This window comes from Notothenia rossii, assembly GCF_949606895.1.
Source record: "Notothenia rossii genome assembly, chromosome: 1".
In the NCBI taxonomy this organism is placed as follows: Eukaryota; Metazoa; Chordata; class Actinopteri; order Perciformes; family Nototheniidae; genus Notothenia; species Notothenia rossii.
Window position 1 is genome coordinate 79,057,082 of NC_136912.1, and position 17,844 is coordinate 79,074,925.

Below are 17,844 nucleotides of genomic sequence, written 5' to 3' on the forward strand. Positions count from 1 at the left end.
TCTAAAATTGTCTTCCTCTTTTCTGACTTCCTCTGTCTTATCTAAACCTGTCTGGAGCAGCTTTGTTTTGCTTTTGAGGGTTGAATGATAACCTCCGGCTTTGCCCCAAAGAAATATTTGTATGACTAAAACAATCTGTCCTCCCCTCCTTATGTCCTGTGTGATATTAGAGATCCACCATGGTCTGAAGCCAGCTGTACTCCTCTCTCCTTCTTCACAGTGCTCATATTAAGTTTGTCACAAAGCGTTTTCACTGGATCACTGTTTGTGTTTGTCTGTGGTGTTTTCAGGCATGGAGAAGACATGATAGTGACTCCATTTGCACAGGTTAGTAGCATTGCACGTTAGTGTTTTGTAAAAATGTGAACATCTGAAATGCATTCGCCACTTTAATTAAAACACAATATATGATCTCAACCCAATGACTTTTTCGAAGATTTATAAAAATGCACGCACAATCATTTTAATATTGAAGAACAATTTTAAAGGCAGTTTCATATCATGTCATGTTAATTGCTGTAGTGGTGGGTTTACTTTTATTTGATTTTAGTATAAATAATAACTTTAAAAATCTAGTTAGTTTACATTCAAACTAATAATGTCTAATTGTAGGTGTGGGTCTGTCCAGACAATCCACATTGCCCTTACTCATCGGTTTAAGGAATAATAGATGGTTCATTTCTTCTCAGAAAACACCCACACATTCTGAACACTCTCCAACGTTGGCCTATTAACACAATCTGTGTCCATGTTATGATTCCAGACTAATATGTAAAACGTACTTTTGGCCTACCTGTAGTTGAATATTGGTATTGTATCAAGTGCCATTGTTTTCCATTATAATTGAGAGAAGGCGGCCATTTCTAAGGCTGATGTGTCCATCTTTTTCATCTCAATTCAAACAATCTACATTGATGATAGATATGTAAGAGTCACATATGTATTTTTGGGATGAACGTTTCCTTTTAAGGCCATCACACTGTACTGTTTGTTCTGTACTCCTGATATTAAGGGGCACATGTATGTATCTCTAAACAGGACTTTTAATACATCTCCAATACTCATTCCTCTCTTTTTTTAAACTCTTTTTAGGTTCTTGCCAGTCTCCGAACAGTGAGAACTAACTTTGCTGTTCTGACACATCTGCAAGATCGTGTCACAAACAAGTAAGAACAAAAAAGACAGACTGAAGGAGTAACTACTCAAAATTGTATTGTTCTGCTAACCCCTTGTACTTGTTTCAGGCGTTCGACAAGCAGCCAGCAGCCGTCCATGTGCAAGCCATGTCTGACAGGTCAGTGTTATCATCCCTGTTTAGTGGGACACATAATTAGGCTTAGGCATAATTAGCATAATTAATTTCATCCTTGACATCCCTTGTAAAAACACACTTTTATAAACGTTTTTTTTATAATTCTCCTGTATTACCTTTAACTCCCATTTTATATATTATATTCTGTTACAGAATACGTTCATGTTATTATCTTTTTATGAAAATACTGTAATTTCATCGTAAATGTGAAAGACATGATGCAGAGTTTGAACCTAATGGGTTTAAATTGTTGATTTACATGTATTGAATATCAGTCCCTCAGCCGACCTGTAACGTGTGTGTGTGTGACCTCTGACCTTTCAGAGGAGCCCTGCCAGAAGCTGGCGGTGGAGACGATGGAGGAGCTGGACTGGTGTCTGGACCAGCTGGAGACGCTGCAGACGAGACACTCTGTCGGCGAGATGGCCTCCAATAAGGTGAGAGGATATTTGTTAGTTTTAATTCAAACTGTTTTTTAATCCATCACAATTAGGTTGTATGCCTCTTACAATGTTTTCTTTATCATATGGAGCAAATCAAATATGCAAAAGTCCACATTCAAAAAGAGGTGGAGCACTGAGGTCCTACTCTCTTAAAGGTCCCATGACATGGCCATTTATACCGATCATAATTCCATTGTTGAGGTCTACTAGAATAGATTTACATTGTTCAATGTTCCAAACTCACATTGGTTTTTCATACAGCATCTCTGTATAGTATGTGTATTCACCAGGTATTCACTCTCTGTCCTAAACGGCTTGTTGGAGCTCCTGCCCCCCCCCCCCCCCCTCCCTATGAGCCCGCTGTGCTCTGATTGGTCAGCTTGCCCACTTTGTTCTGATGAGTCCACCACCGTTACAGCGGAACATCAGTGATTATGTGTTACAGTGGCGTTTGTTAGCAACCACAAAATGACACCAGTAATGAAAAACATGAAAATGCTGCGTGGGGTCTGGGTGCCGTGTTGGCAGGACGTTGCGGGCCTCGCTGCTCCGCCCTTTGAGGCTCGAGGAGCAGACAGTGTGAGCTGGATTACTGGTGTCGTTTCCTGGTTGCTGCGTAGGGTCTGCGTTCTGGGGCAGCATAGACAGGTCTTTTCTGTGTTAGAGTTTTACTCGCTACAGGGTGTACTTTGAGAGTTTTTGACTCTGCAGACCGTTTACATGCATAAAAAGCTACATAACACACAAGGGGACAGGTATAACCAGGAAAGCATGACATGGCACCTTTAAAATATTCACATCATCATCAGACAACTACATCCATACACTTTATATACATAAACAAATTATATATGGCTGATAAATGCCAAGTAAGCTGGAAACCATTTTGTCAATCACACGTCGATGACATACATAAACTAAAGTATAAAACAATTCATAAAAAATGTAGAGGGTCAAAATCATTGTCTAAGAAATCTACAGAAGATGTTAATGATATAAAACACAATAAGCAATAAAAAAACATGATAAAAGAGATGGAGAGGCTGAATTTAAAGTGGACCTATCATGCTATATTTGAATAATATATTGGAGGGCCGCACCTATATAAAACATGCCTGTGAAGTTTTTTTTTCAAAATACCAAACAGATCATGCATTTTAGCCATGCCTCATTTCGCTCTATTTGCTCTTTTTTAGCCCTGTTTTGCAAGGGCTGATTCTGTGACGTCGCTTTAATGCAAATGAGCTGCAGCTGACCACACCCCCCTGCAGGAGAGGGGAGCATGCTCTGATCAGCTGCTGGGCTCTCAGAAGAGGGGGAGAAAAACAGAGGCTCCGTCCTCCGTGTATTATTCTTATATGATTATATAGAGTCGTTATTAATTTGTTTCAAAGCTCAATAAATAACAAAGAAGACCTTTGACCGGCACTTTTCTAATTTTGTCCGGAGGATTTAAACTTTAACGGACATGTTGACCGGCGGAGAGGTGGGTGTTTGTCATCTGCTGGTGGCAAACCGGAGAGAATTACAGCAGCAGGAGAAAACGCTTGCCTCGGGGAGGGAGAAAAAGAACCAGAGTGTCCACAGCGGAGAATAAACAGAAGGGCAACCATGGCAACCATGCGCGGGAAGTCTTCTTCGCTGCTTTTGTGGCAGACTACAGCGCCCCTGACACATATTCATGTATAAAAGACGTACAAAAGTGCATTTTGCCTGATAGGTCCCCTTTAAGATACAATATACCTTACCTCAAGTAAATAGAAAAACGTCCACGGCAGACACAACAATCTTTAATATTTCAACAGGATATTTTGCTGGTAATATATTTTGTCTCTTCTATTTTTAGTGTTTGCTTTCGTCATGACAACAATGATTTGTTTTTATTTTAGCTTTCAAATAAGAATCACATGCAGGTCACATGCTTCCAGATCTGGGTCTGTTGCTCCTGTCCATGTGTGCTGAACAGAATTGCAAGTTGCTTCTTCCTGTTTATTGTTGTAAGAGAATTTAGGTAGCATATGAGGGGAGAAAACGGGATGTGATTAGACATGCAGCCTCAGTGTGAACATGGCCAGAACACTCTCCATCTATGAAAGAGTAAATCCTCATCTCCCAGCTTCCCTCCCTCATGCTCCTCTCCACCGTCTGGCTGCTACACTCAGTCCTCCTCCATCTCCCAGGAGGCCAATCAGATCCCTCTCCTCCACCCAGCCCCTGATGCCGGACCCATCTGATTGGGCAGCGTATGGGGCGGGGGAGGGGGGGCTCCTCACAGTCTCTCGCTCTCCCTCTCCATGTTTCTCATTGACAGTGTGTGACAGTAGTTGGATGAGCAACTGCAGTCCACACCCTTTCTCCCCCGATGGTAGACCACATCCCCAACCTCCCCCACCTCACCCCGCCCAGCCCATCCCCTCCGACCCCCCCTTTATCTTCAGGACAGCACATGGGACTGTGGGAACTTTATTTTCCCAGACAGACTTCTTTTTCATTTGCAAGCCATCCCTGCTGAGTGTGGAGCAGTCTGAGTGAGCAACCCGTCACTTTTTTTTGCTTCTCGTTTTGGATTTTTATTAGCCTCTAACATCAGCATGCGTGGGTTAACATGCCAGCATCGGCTCTCTGCGGTTGTCTGTGCTGGAGACTCAGACAGGTGAGCAACGGGGAGTGCTGCTGGCTGCCTTGTTTACATTGGGATCTATTGATCAGCAGTGCAGGCTTTGCAGGGGGTGGGGGGTGCTCAATGCTGAGTGAGGGAGTCCGTTGGATCTGACTCAGGACTGGATCTACAAACAGGCTGTGTGTGTGTGTGCGTGTGTGTGTGTGTGTGTGTGTGTGTGTGTGTGTGTGTGTGTGTGTGTGTGTGTGTGTGTGTGTGTGTGTGTGTGTGTGTGTGTGTGTGTGTGTGTGTGTGTGTGTGTGTGTGTGTGTGTGTGTGTGTGTGTGTGTGTGTGTGTGTGTGTGTGTGTGTGTGTGTGTGTGTGTGTGTGTGTGCATGGTTTGCAGAAAACCTAAGGAAAAGCAAAGCAGACCTTTTCTTATAAAGTGAGCTATCATATCTGATTTGTGAAAAGTTCATGCGACATAATGACCCGCTTCATAGAAAGGAACAACAAACAACACAGGTATATCAGTATATATACATAATATTTATTGTGTTTAAATCAAATATGTCTAAAGTTATGTAAAAATATTCAGTTTACTGCCATATTGGTGTAAACATCCAACACATGCAGCTTATCTGTGCTTTCTAACTTTTTTTATCTGCAGTCCTACCCGGACTAACCACTTTTCTTGTTGTTTTTTTCTTTTAAAAACAGTTTAAGAGGATGCTGAACCGCGAGCTGACGCAGCTGTCAGAGACGAGCCGCTCAGGGAACCAGGTGTCAGAGTTCATCTCCAACACCTTCCTTGGTGAGTTTGCATGCTAGACGTCAATGAATGAAAGCACACTTTGTGGCAGCAGGAAAAAGCCGAAAGGTTTCGCTGTTGAATCATGTTGCCTTATACTGAAAATGGGGTGCATGACAACTTATTCTAAGATATATGAAATACATTTGTCCTATCCCCAACATGTCAGTGTCTTTGGTGCGTTCCAGCTTATCTAACAAGAAGAAATACATTTGCATAATTGCATAAACTAGCTTTGTTGAATGTTCTGCCGTCAGCATTACACAAAACTGCTTCTAAACATATGTGATGTGAGCATGGCATGCTTTATAAGAGGTACTGTGAGAAAAAGAAGATTGGGCGAGAGAGATTCCTTGTTTTTATGGAGAAAAAATAAGAAAAATGTAACAATTGGGAACAATTTGAGAGCAGAAAAAAGAGCTTTAATAGTTCAAACAGAAGGAGATAATGATTGTTCCTTAAAACGATGAGATGGAGGAAACTAAAAAAGTTAATAAAAGAGATAGGTAAATATTAAAGAAATGAGATATTAAATATATAAAAAACAAGGTTTATTAAAATAAGGAAGAGGTTGCTTTCGAGGGGAAAAATAGTGAGTAGAGAAGGAAAGAGGAAATGTATAACCTCTGATAAATAACAATGTAATTAATAATGTGACAAAGATACAAAAAAAAAGCTGGAAATATGAACAGTGCATTGTTTTTAAATAGAGGAAGGAGGAGAGGGATTGAAAGGTGAGGACTCTTCCTTCCCTAAAAGAGAAGGAGGCGCGACGACAGACAGCATTCCCGGACACATTGTGTGGCGTTGTCTTAGCAACAGGGTGCATTATTATTAGACGGCGTGTTGCATCAATAGGAGGCTCAGTCTTCAGCAGCCGCGCCGGCAGGATGGAGGTCCAGCTGGAGGAGGACGGAGCTGCCAGTCGGCTGCCGTTCTGACATGAGTGCCTCGGCATCAAGCCCTGCCGCGTTTGGAAATGAACACCATGGCTTTGGGTGTGAGGAAGAGGAGGCACTGTGAGAGAGGTGAGAGAGGCCAGACAGCGCCTTGTGTGACGCTGCCACTCAGGTCGCTCTGCATCCTTAAGGTGGCGTGTGCTTATAACTGCGTTCATATCTGGATACCGTTCAAACAATCATTCCTGCCGTGCTAATAAAAAGATGCGAGATACTCAGGATGATGTGTGGACGTGAGGTAAAGGAGGCTGTCTGGGATGTCAAAATGGGATCATTATTACCTCGGTTTGTACAAATACGGATGAGTCATTTTCACTATCGTGTCTGCTGGGACAGCACCTCTGTGTCAACAAGTCATATGGCGGTTATGTTGATTCTGTCCGTGGAAACCTTTTTTTCATCATTTTCGTGTTTTTGCTGTAAGGATTACAAGGTTCACTGCTGTTTTGAGAGAAAAAAATCTCCAGACATGATGAAGCCTTTTTAAACTCATGTTTGGAAAAACACGAGAAGCGCTTTGTCATCAGGCTCAGGACAATCCTGAGCTACTGAGAAGCTGACAGCTTTTACTCATCATAGCTTTCTACTACAGGTGTTCTGCACCTTCTGCCATGTAGTCCGTTCATATTTATTAATCTACAGCTTGCTGTGTTTGGACAAAACAGCTTCATACTGCAGGTGTGCTTCATTATACCTCCTGTATAATTCCTTTTTGTTGGTGATGTTTCATCCGTGGTCTATATACAGTTTGAACTGCGTACGTGAGCATTGCGTACATTTAATTGTAATTTTCATTATTTCTTTTTACATTGCAATTTACATTTTACGGACATTTTACACTGAGTCAAAACAAATTGGTTACATAATATCACACTTTATGTGACCTACTGTATGTACAGTAATGTACTACATGAAATTGTATTATGCTAGGTGTTGTTGTTGTTGTTGTACAGTGTTAGCCGTTTTAGTGTGCATAGTTATAACTGTATTAGTTTGAAGAGGTACAAGTTGCTTAAAACTACTCTAAACTGTTTGGATAGCATTTCTATAATAAATATTAGCTGGTGCAGTCACTAGTTATACAAGTCTCTATGTGAGCTTTAGCAGTTCTAGCACCAGCAGTAGAAACTAGCATGATTAAAGAAATGCTCATTGAATAATTGTTGTTTTTATTATCAATAGTTTTGATCATATTACAAATATCGGTTATCGGTGCGTTGATGTTGGTAGCGAAATAATAGTATAAAAAAAGGTTGCAGCAATAGTTAGCAGATGCACTAATAATACCGTTAGTAATTGTACTGGTGATAGAAGAATCAAGGTGTGTTTAGTTACACAAAGAAGTCTGAGAGAACTCAAAACTTGCGAACAATAATCCTTACCAAAAACATGAATCAAGTAATTATTACTTTCAGAACTTACCATGTAGTTGTATGGCTTGGCTCACTTTTTATCAAGCCCTTTCCTCTGTTGTTCAGTCTCTGTACAGTACTGACGATGAGTCGTAGAGCTGCAGGTGCCTACAGACAACGACAATAACATTGTCCTCTTATTGATTGACAGCCTAGGAGCATAGAAGCAAGAGTGTGATCATATTTCCTCAATATGTGTGCATGAATACTTGCTCTTCTCACACACAACGTTAAATCTTTTTCAATTTAAGAAGAGGTCATATATTAAAAAACACCAACAGAGATATTAGATCTCTTAACTTGCTGCAATTATTTCACAAAGACGGTGTGAATACACGCTTGAATCAGACTCTATCCTACTGACATTGTGACAGTTGAGCTAAAGTAGAGCAAATCAAGTAAAGTCTGATATTTAAATGACTTAAAGACGGACATATATATTCAATGTCTGTTTGTGCATGTTGCAGAGAAACAACATGACGTGGAGGTCCATTCTCCACCCTCTAAGGAGAAGGAGAAGAAGAAGAAGAGGCCGATGTCACAAATCATTGGTGTGAAAAAGGCCACACAGAGCCCCAGCGTAGCCCCCACCTGCATCCCTCGCTTTGGAGTCAGCACACCACACGAGAGCCTGCTGGCAAAGGTGGGCCCACACACACTGAGAAACACACACACAGACACACACTGAGAAACACACACACACAGACACACACTGAGAAACACACACACAGACACACTGAGAAATACACACACAGACACAGACTGAGAAACACACACACAGACACACACACAGACACGCACTGAGAAACACACACACAGACACACACTGAGAAATACACACACAGACACACACTGAGAAACACACACACAGACACACACACAGACACGCACTGAGAAACACACACACAGACACACACTGAGAAACACACACACAGACACACACTGAGAAACACACACACACAGACACACACTGAGAAACACACACACAGACACACACTGAGAAACACACACACTGAGAAACACACACACACAGACACACACTGAGAAACACACACACACACACACACTGAGAAACACACACACAGACACACACTGAGAAACACACACACAGACACACACTGAGAAACACATACACAGACACACACTGAGAAACACACACACACACAGACACACAATGAGAAACACACACACAGACACACACTGAGAAACACACACACAGACACACACTGAGAAACACACACACACAGACACACACTGAGAAACACACACACAGACACACACTGAGAAACACACACACAGACACACACTGAGAAACACACACACACAGACACACACTGAGAAACACACACACAGACACACACTGAGAAACACACACACAGACACACACTGAGAAACACACACACAGACACACACTGAGAAACACACACACAGACACACACTGAGAAACACACACACAGACACACACTGAGAAACACACACACAGACACACACTGAGAAACACACACACAGACACATACTGAGAAACATACACACAGACACACACTGAGAAATACACACACAGACCCACACTGAGAAACACACACACAGACACGCACTGAGAAACACACACACAGACACACACTGAGAAACACACACACAGACACACACTGAGAAACACACACACAGACACACACTGAGAAACACACACACAGACACACACTGAGAAACACACACACAGACACACACTGAGAAACATACACACAGACACACACTGAGAAACACACACACAGACACACACTGAGAAACACACACACAGACACACACTGAGAAACACACACACAGACACGCACTGAGAAACACACACACAGACACACACTGAGAAACACACACACAGACACACACTGAGAAACACACACACAGACACACACTGAGAAACACACACAAAGATACACACTGAGAAACACACACACAGACACACACTGAGAAACACACACACAGACACACACTGAGAAACACACACACACAGACACACACTGAGAAACATACACACAGACACACACTGAGAAACACACACACAGACACACACTGAGAAATACACACACAGACACACACTGAGAAACATACACACAGACACACACTGAGAAACACACACACAGACACACACTGAGAAACACACACACAGACACGCACTGAGAAACACACACACAGACACACACTGAGAAATACACACACAGACACACACTGAGAAATACACACACAGACACACACTGAGAAACATACACACAGACACACACTGAGAAACACACACACAGACACACACTGAGAAACACACACACAGACACGCACTGAGAAACACACACACAGACACACACTGAGAAACACACACACAGACACACACTGAGAAACACACACACAGACACACACACTGAGAAATACACACACAGACACACACTGAGAAACACACACACAGACACACACACTGAGAAATACACACACAGACACACACTGAGAAACACAGACACAGAAACGCCCTGTGTCTCATAGATGTCCTGTTTTCCTTCTCCAGGAGGTCGAGGACATTAATATTTGGGGTCTGGATGTTTTCAAGATAGCAGAATTCTCCGGAAACCGCCCTCTGACGGTGATCATGTACTCCATTTTCCAGGTAGGATCTCTCACAGTCTGTTGAAACATGATGAGAATGTAATACATTATAAAAGTTCAAGGTTATACATTTGCTCCTAATCCCATGGTTTACATACTGTGGTGCCCCTACTGTTTCTGGTGCACTTGTCTATAAAATTAACTTTTTTCATAATTTAGTATATAGCCTCTGTGGTAAGCCGCCACCTTGTACTTTTTTTTGTATTATTAACAAAAAAAAGTTGTTAATCCCTGCAGGGTACATTTGTATTCTTATTTATTCTTTCTTAGTGGAAGTCATTTTTATTTATTCTTTCTTTTTTTATTTCCATTATTTTTTACTTTAATGTTAACTTTTAATTGAGCGTATGTTATGTGGTCAGCTGTCAGCATGTGTGAGTTTAAGCGCTATGACACAGAAGAGAAAATATGAAGAAAGAAATCCCTGCACAGTAACTGTTGTATTTATTATTGACAATAACTGAAAACACCCTTGAAAGAAAGTTAAGCTTATATATTTGTTGACATGATTTAGGATGTAAATTGCAGTGAGGAAGTAACTGTCACTATGAAGTTGTATTTGACTCCCACTGTGACACACCAAGAGTCTGCTGGTTGCAGAAAAAACTAAATGGAACTTTCTGTTAATTGAATTGACACCACAGAAGAGAAAAGTTATCCTTAATGTGACTTTGATTCTCTCCTCTTCCTCTTCCTCTTCATCAGGAACGAGACCTTCTGAAAACCTTTAAGATCCCAATGGACACCTTCATCACCTTAATGATGACCTTGGAGGACCACTACCATGCAGACGTAGCTTATCACAACAACATTCATGCAGCGGACGTGGTGCAGTCCACCCACGTGCTCCTGTCCACCCCCGCTCTGGAGGTGAGCTGAGGAAGATGGTGATGTTTTACTTCCTGTTCATTGTCACAATACGAGATGGTTAATGTACAATGTTTTCCGTTCCTCGTCTATTCCAGGCGGTGTTCACAGACCTGGAGATCATGGCTGTATTGTTTGCTAGTGCCATCCATGATGTCGACCACCCAGGAGTTACCAACCAGTTCCTGATCAACACAAGTAGGTTCTCCTCTGTCTCTGCACACACCAATCAACAGGTTTCATACACCTGAGGGATTTCAGATTATCTCAAGAAAAGTTTACAATGTTTTAAGAAGAGAACACAGATGATCTCAACCGGCATTTTATATGTTCATTTAATATGTGGCAACATTTTAAAGACGTTAAATGTTTTAAATACAATTATATACATGAATACACATTTATAAATCACTTTTCATATTCAAAACACTTAATGTGTTGCCTGGGTGTAATTTGCAAAGGCACATAGAGTACTGCAGTAACATAATGAAGGAACAATGACAAAACTACATTAAGAAACATGGATAATAAAACACATCAGAAATTCAGGAAATGTTCAGACACTTTTAAATAATTTGGAATAGTCCAATTTGTCATTTTCCTCAGTTATCAAGTGATAATTTCTTACAGATTGAACTTTTATTTGAGTATAATTTGTTTCGACTATTTTTCTAACTCAGAACGCTAAACTATACAAGTGATATTAAGGTTTCCCATTAACCAGTTTTGACCGTTTCCACCCACATCTCTGCAGGTTCAGAGCTGGCGCTGATGTACAACGATGCCTCGGTGCTGGAGAACCACCACCTCGCTGTCGGCTTCAAACTGCTGCAAGAAGACAACTGTGACATCTTCCAAAACCTTAGCAAGAAACAGAGAGAATCCCTCCGAAAGATGGTGATCGACATGGTGAGACTGCTGCACTTATTTCATGGTGATATCCTTTTCATGTGTGCTCGAACACAACTGTAGCTTTAGAGCCGCGGATGGGAAAATGTTAAATAGTGCTGTTTTCAGACACATTTTGAGGTTTATAATTGTCTCTGTTTTATGTATAGCCACATTAAAAATATACTGAATAATATCACACTAATAAATTACTTGACTGTTAAGGTTTCACTTGGGGACAGAGATCCTGTGATCCAGGGGCCAGGGATATAACTCAGTTACTGCTGCAGTGAAGCTAACAGACAATACAATACAATCTCTGTTGTTTTTTAGAATCAAATGTATTAACACTTTGCAAAGGTGAATATATTTTTAAGAGAAGCAAAGAACATTAAACCCTATTTGTCAGTAAACTCACATACTTTTACAAAAAGACTCATCTCATATATACACAGCATGTACAGGTCACATGGGAAGCGTGCGTCATTCAGTCGATAATGTGTTGAATCTCTTTATTAGGTGCTCGCCACAGACATGTCCAAACACATGAACTTATTGGCGGACATGAAGACGATGGTGGAGACCAAGAAGGTCACCAGTCTGGGCGTCCTGCTGCTAGACAACTACTCTGACCGCATCCAGGTGAGTACGCCCCTTTCTCAAAATCAGAACACAGACATATGTGTAAACTCATTCAGTAAGTACACACTTCTTAAATAACATCATGCAGACAAAACAAATATTTATTCCATCAACATAGATGCCAGACATGGCAGCAGCATGTTTCACATGATGTTTCCACACTGACCTTCACACACAACAAACTGAACAGCTGTTGGTACAGTGTGTGTAGCAGAGGGTTAGTGTGAAGGTGCTGCTGCCTGCTGGACACAGTGGTCATTGCATCTGTACTGAGCTGGACCAATCTACAGTACACTGTGTAATGTTGAGGTGTGTTGGATCAGAGCAGTGGGGTATTCTTAGAAGAAGAAAAAAACCCGAATTTCCAAGAATCAAGTCACAAAATCCCAAGTTTACGAGAGTAAAATGTTCTCCGAATTTTTTATAGTAAAAATGAGCATGTGAAAGAAACATTTTGAGATTAAACTCAGAAGATTCTGAGAAATCTGAAAAAGGGTGTTTATTATCAAAGAACCGTATCACTTCACTAATCAAGGTTTGATCACAGCACCATCTCAAAAAGAGTTTATAATCTATTTTCTTTCCTTGTAAATTCTCATTTAAAACGTTAAGTTTAGAACGTTTTTTGATGGAAAATAAACCCTGACAACTACAATGGCTCTAATACGACTTAGTAGTACAGGGTTAAGATGTCTTTTGAAGTTATCCCCCCTGCTTGTCCTGAGTCATTGTGGTGGAGGTTTGGAAACAGAGTCTGACTGAGCCTCTCTCCTCCAGGTTCTGCAGAACATGGTCCACTGTGCCGACCTGAGCAACCCAACCAAACCGCTGGATATCTACCGCCAGTGGACGGACCGCATCATGGAGGAGTTCTTCACCCAGGGAGACCGAGAGCGGGACAAAGGCATGGAGATCAGCCCCATGTGCGACAAACACAACGCCTCCGTAGAGAAGACCCAGGTAACCACCGGCACACTGGCATGTAGGGAAACGACGGAAATGTTTAAAACTTCAAGGAGTTCAAAATAAACATTAGTGTTCATCTTTATTTTTAATGAGGTCCTTTCAATCTTTTACATTATGAACGCATCATCGTTACCTGTGTTTATTGAATTTAAGTTATTCTTCTTTTTATTTTAAGTGTTCAAATATAATAAGGATGCAGTTAGACATATTTTGAACTGTCCTATTTCAGGCATTGAAATACAGAACTCCGTTGTTAATGTTTTACATATTAGTCAGGATATTGTTTCTCAGTATATCTTTGAATTACATTACCAAGAAAAATATATTTGTTGATCATATGACGTTAATATAGGCGTTTGTCTCAACTAAACAGTTTGTGTTGAAATCACATCCTCTGTGTTTTTGACTGCCGGTAAGTTCAGCAGGAAACGTGACAGGAGCAAATATCAAAGTTTTATCACTTTTATTGTGCGGTGTTTAGTTTTAGTTTTAGTTTTTATTAGGATCCCCATTAGCACTAGCATGAGCATTGGCTATTCTTCCTGGGGTCCTCACCCACACAAAACATACATAATACAAACCAGAACGGAACAACTCATCATTTCATGAAAAGTGCATGGTAAGGAAGTGAAAGCAAAAACAAAACAGAAAAAAAATAGTCATCACATTTTAGCCATCATCAAGTCAAAACCTAAACAAAATTTTACCAACAATATAATTTACATGATAATACTAATTACTAATTACTAATTGACCCACAAGTACAGTTCAAATTTAATTTGTAGTTCTCAGATATTGTTTTAGCAAATGTTTGAAATGTATGTTTGAGTTGTCTTGAATGATATGGACCGGTAACGAATTCCAGCTGACCATTGCTCTGTATAGTACTGTTTTCTGTCTGATATTTGATCTTGATTTGGGTAAAATGAACCTTTTTTCTATTGCATGTCTGGTTTGATAGTTATGTGTAGAGTACTGTGCTATGAACTTTTGTGACAATATATGTGGTAAGTGTGTCACTGTAATATTCTTTACAAAATTTAACAGAGAATAAATGGACCTCTGTCTAACACTCATCCATTTCAGTGTCTCCAGCATTTCAGTCACTCTGGTTCTGTAGGAGCACTGCAGAACACATCGTGCTGCCTTATTCTGTGCTACTTGTAGTTTATTTAAATCGTTTTCTGAAGCACTAGACCAAACAACAAAACAGTAATCAAGCTGTGATAGCACCAAAGCATCCAAGACTTGTCTCCTGACATCTATTGGCAAATGTTTTACAATTCTTTTAACGAGTGACACACCCCTTCCCATTTTACACACAACATTATCAATTTGTTTAGACCTAGACAGTGTTTGATCTAGAGTTATCCCTAACAACTTAGTTTCCTTGACTTGTTTAATGTCAATATGGTTGAAATGTAACTGCAATTTAGGTTCACATTTTAACTGATGATTTGACCCAATTATTAAAGATTTAGTTTTTCCTGCATTAAGTACCAACTTATTATTTATTACCCACTCTGAAATCATTTGTAGATCCTTATTTATACAGTGACTCAGCTCCCTTGTAGATGAACCTGCTCCATATATTGTCGAGTCATCTGCATACATAACAATTTTGGATTCCTGTAAGACCAATGGTAGATCATTTGTGAAAATAGAAAATAAAAGTGGTCCCAAACAACTCCCCTGAGGAACTCCACAACTGACTTTCTTAATAGTTGACAGACTTCCATTGAAAAAAACAGTTTGACATCGATTGGTCAAATAACTTTCTATCCACCTCAGTGCATTCAGATGAAAACCATATTGCTCTAGCTTGTTCAACAACAATGGATGATCGATGACATCAAAGGCAGAACTAAAATCAAGTAGTACCGTTCCCACTAACTTCCTATTATCTACCTCCACCTTCCAGTCATCGGTCATTTGTGTTAAAGCAGTGCATGTGGAATGGCCCGGTCTGTAGGCATGTTGATAAGCAGTATTAAGATTGTTACCTTCAAAGTATTTCTGTATTTGATTAAACATTATTCTCTCCATTATCTTTCCTAACGCTGGTAATAAACTTATCGGGCGACTATTTGTTCCAGAAAATGATCCAGCTGGATTTTTTGCAAGTGGAATAATGTTTGCTATTTTCCATGCCTGTGGGCAAATACACTTTTCAATACTTACATTGATGATATGGCAGATAGGCTCCGCAACCAAATTAGCAACATATCTAAGAAATTTACCATCTAGATTATCAACACCCGGTGGTTTATCATTACATTTACCTAGTAGACATTCAACATCTGCAATTGACACTTTCTCTATTTTAAATTTACAATTCTTATTTTCCATGATTAAATCATTTATTAGAAAAGTGGAGTTCCTGTTAATAGGTTGCTTCATATCTCTCCTCAAAGTATCCACTTTATCAAGAAAATAATCATTTAAATAATTAGCAATTTGTACCGGTTTAGTCAAAAATTTCCCTTCCACTTCAAGATATGTTGAGGTGGATTTGGGCTTACGGCCCATCATGCCATTGACTAAATCCCACATCTTCTTCTTATCATCATTAATAGCTTTAATTTTATTTCCATAATACACTCGTTTTTTCTTTTTATTTAATGCTGTAACATAATTCCTCAATTTTCTATAAATGTGCCCGTCTGACTCATAACTTGATGAGATAGCTACAAGTTTTGCATCATCTCTTTGTTTCATTAGTTCTCTTAGCTCATCATCTAACCAGGGCGTTCTAAGGTTCCTTACAGTCTGCTTTCTAAGTGGTGCATGTTTATCAATCACTTGCTTGAATAAGAAATTAAAGCCATCAAGAGCATCATCTGGGTTTAGTTTCTCAAGAACTTGTTTCCAACATATCTTTTGAACATCCTTTATAAATGACTCTTCACAAAAATATTTCATTGATCTTCTAACTATTACTTTTGGTCCTGGTTTTGGCACCTTTGTCTTTCTCACAATGATGATTAGATTATGATCAGTGCACCCTACCGGGATTGAAATTGCTTGTGAACATAAATGGCTGAAATTAGTAAATATATGATCAATACAAGTTGCACTATTTGATCCATCTTTCTTTCTGATTATCCTAGTAGGTTTAGTCACCATTTGTACTAAGTTACATGTGTTAGTAATTGTCAGCAACTTATTTTTTAGGGCACAGTGCGACATATTCCAGTCTATGTTTAAATCACCTGTAAAATAAATCTCTCTATCAAGATCACAAACTTTATCTAACATTTGACATACTGTTTCTAAATAAGCAAGGTTAGCATTAGGAGGTCTGTAACAGCATCCCACCAACAAAGGTCTTAAGTGTGGTAAATTAATTTGCAACCAAAGTACTTCAATATCAGGAGACATTAAATCGTATCTCACTTTAGCTGGTATTTGCTTTTGAATATACACTGCCACCCCACCTCCATGTGCATTCCTGTCTTTTCTAAATATACTATATCCCTGAATGTCAACTGCTGCGTCATTAAATGTGTCATCTAAGTGAGTTTCTGATATAGCTAAACAATGAATACCCGATGATAGTATTTCCTCTATCTCAGTAACTTTATTCCTTAAACTACAAATATTGATATGAGCCAATTTAAACCCTTTCTTTGGTAACTTATTTGACATTAAGATGGCAATTTAAAATGTGTTTCTCTTTCACTACTTTTTAAATTGATAGCTGAACCAAAACACACATGTAACACAACTAAAACCACACATACAACCCACCACCTAACTGCACATAAAGGATTACTATCCCTGTGCATACTCACTCACTCAATCACCTATACGAGCAGCATGTAGCTCCCAAACATTTTAGATCGTTGTCAATGTGTTAGATACATTCATGGTAATGTCTATTACACACGATCTTATTTATGAATCAATAAATCAAAAAAAATGAATAAATCAAAATGACATTTTAGGAGGAATGAACAACCCCAGAGACCAGTAAGAATTGGTCTCTATTCAACATCTTTAAACAAAAAAACAAACACCTTATATAGCCCAATAATAGCAATAAACTCATAATCGCAGTTGATGAAATAACTAATTTAAAATAAAATAGTAGATAACTCATAGACCAGAGGATATTGGTCTAAGAGAACAATCAAAAACACAATTCATCAAACCTGCAGCAATTCCCTTTGTATAATATAATTAATTTCAACTCCTAATGGGCTATAATAATCACAATAAACTCATAATCACAGTTGATGAAGTAAATCATTTTAAATAAAAAGTAGATCACTCATAGACCAATGGATATTGGTCTAAGA

At 39.6% G+C, this 17,844-nt stretch overlaps 1 protein-coding gene across 5 annotated transcripts in view; it reads left to right on the forward strand.

Moving 5' to 3' along the window:
- LOC307041344 (3',5'-cyclic-AMP phosphodiesterase 4C-like) overlaps positions 1 to 17,844 on the forward strand; it is a 94,794-nt gene that overhangs the window by 70,869 nt on the left and 6,081 nt on the right. For all 5 annotated transcript variants that reach the window (XM_079684688.1, XM_079684689.1, XM_079684691.1 and 2 more), the window contains 12 exons: positions 291 to 327; positions 1,093 to 1,166; positions 1,245 to 1,294; positions 1,637 to 1,749; positions 5,076 to 5,169; positions 8,005 to 8,180; positions 10,083 to 10,181; positions 10,886 to 11,050; positions 11,146 to 11,245; positions 11,802 to 11,956; positions 12,455 to 12,577; positions 13,355 to 13,537. In XM_079684688.1, the coding sequence (XP_079540814.1) occupies positions 291 to 327; positions 1,093 to 1,166; positions 1,245 to 1,294; positions 1,637 to 1,749; positions 5,076 to 5,169; positions 8,005 to 8,180; positions 10,083 to 10,181; positions 10,886 to 11,050; positions 11,146 to 11,245; positions 11,802 to 11,956; positions 12,455 to 12,577; positions 13,355 to 13,537 (1,369 nt within the window). The remainder of the gene's footprint in view (positions 1 to 290; positions 328 to 1,092; positions 1,167 to 1,244; positions 1,295 to 1,636; positions 1,750 to 5,075; positions 5,170 to 8,004; positions 8,181 to 10,082; positions 10,182 to 10,885; positions 11,051 to 11,145; positions 11,246 to 11,801; positions 11,957 to 12,454; positions 12,578 to 13,354; positions 13,538 to 17,844) is intronic.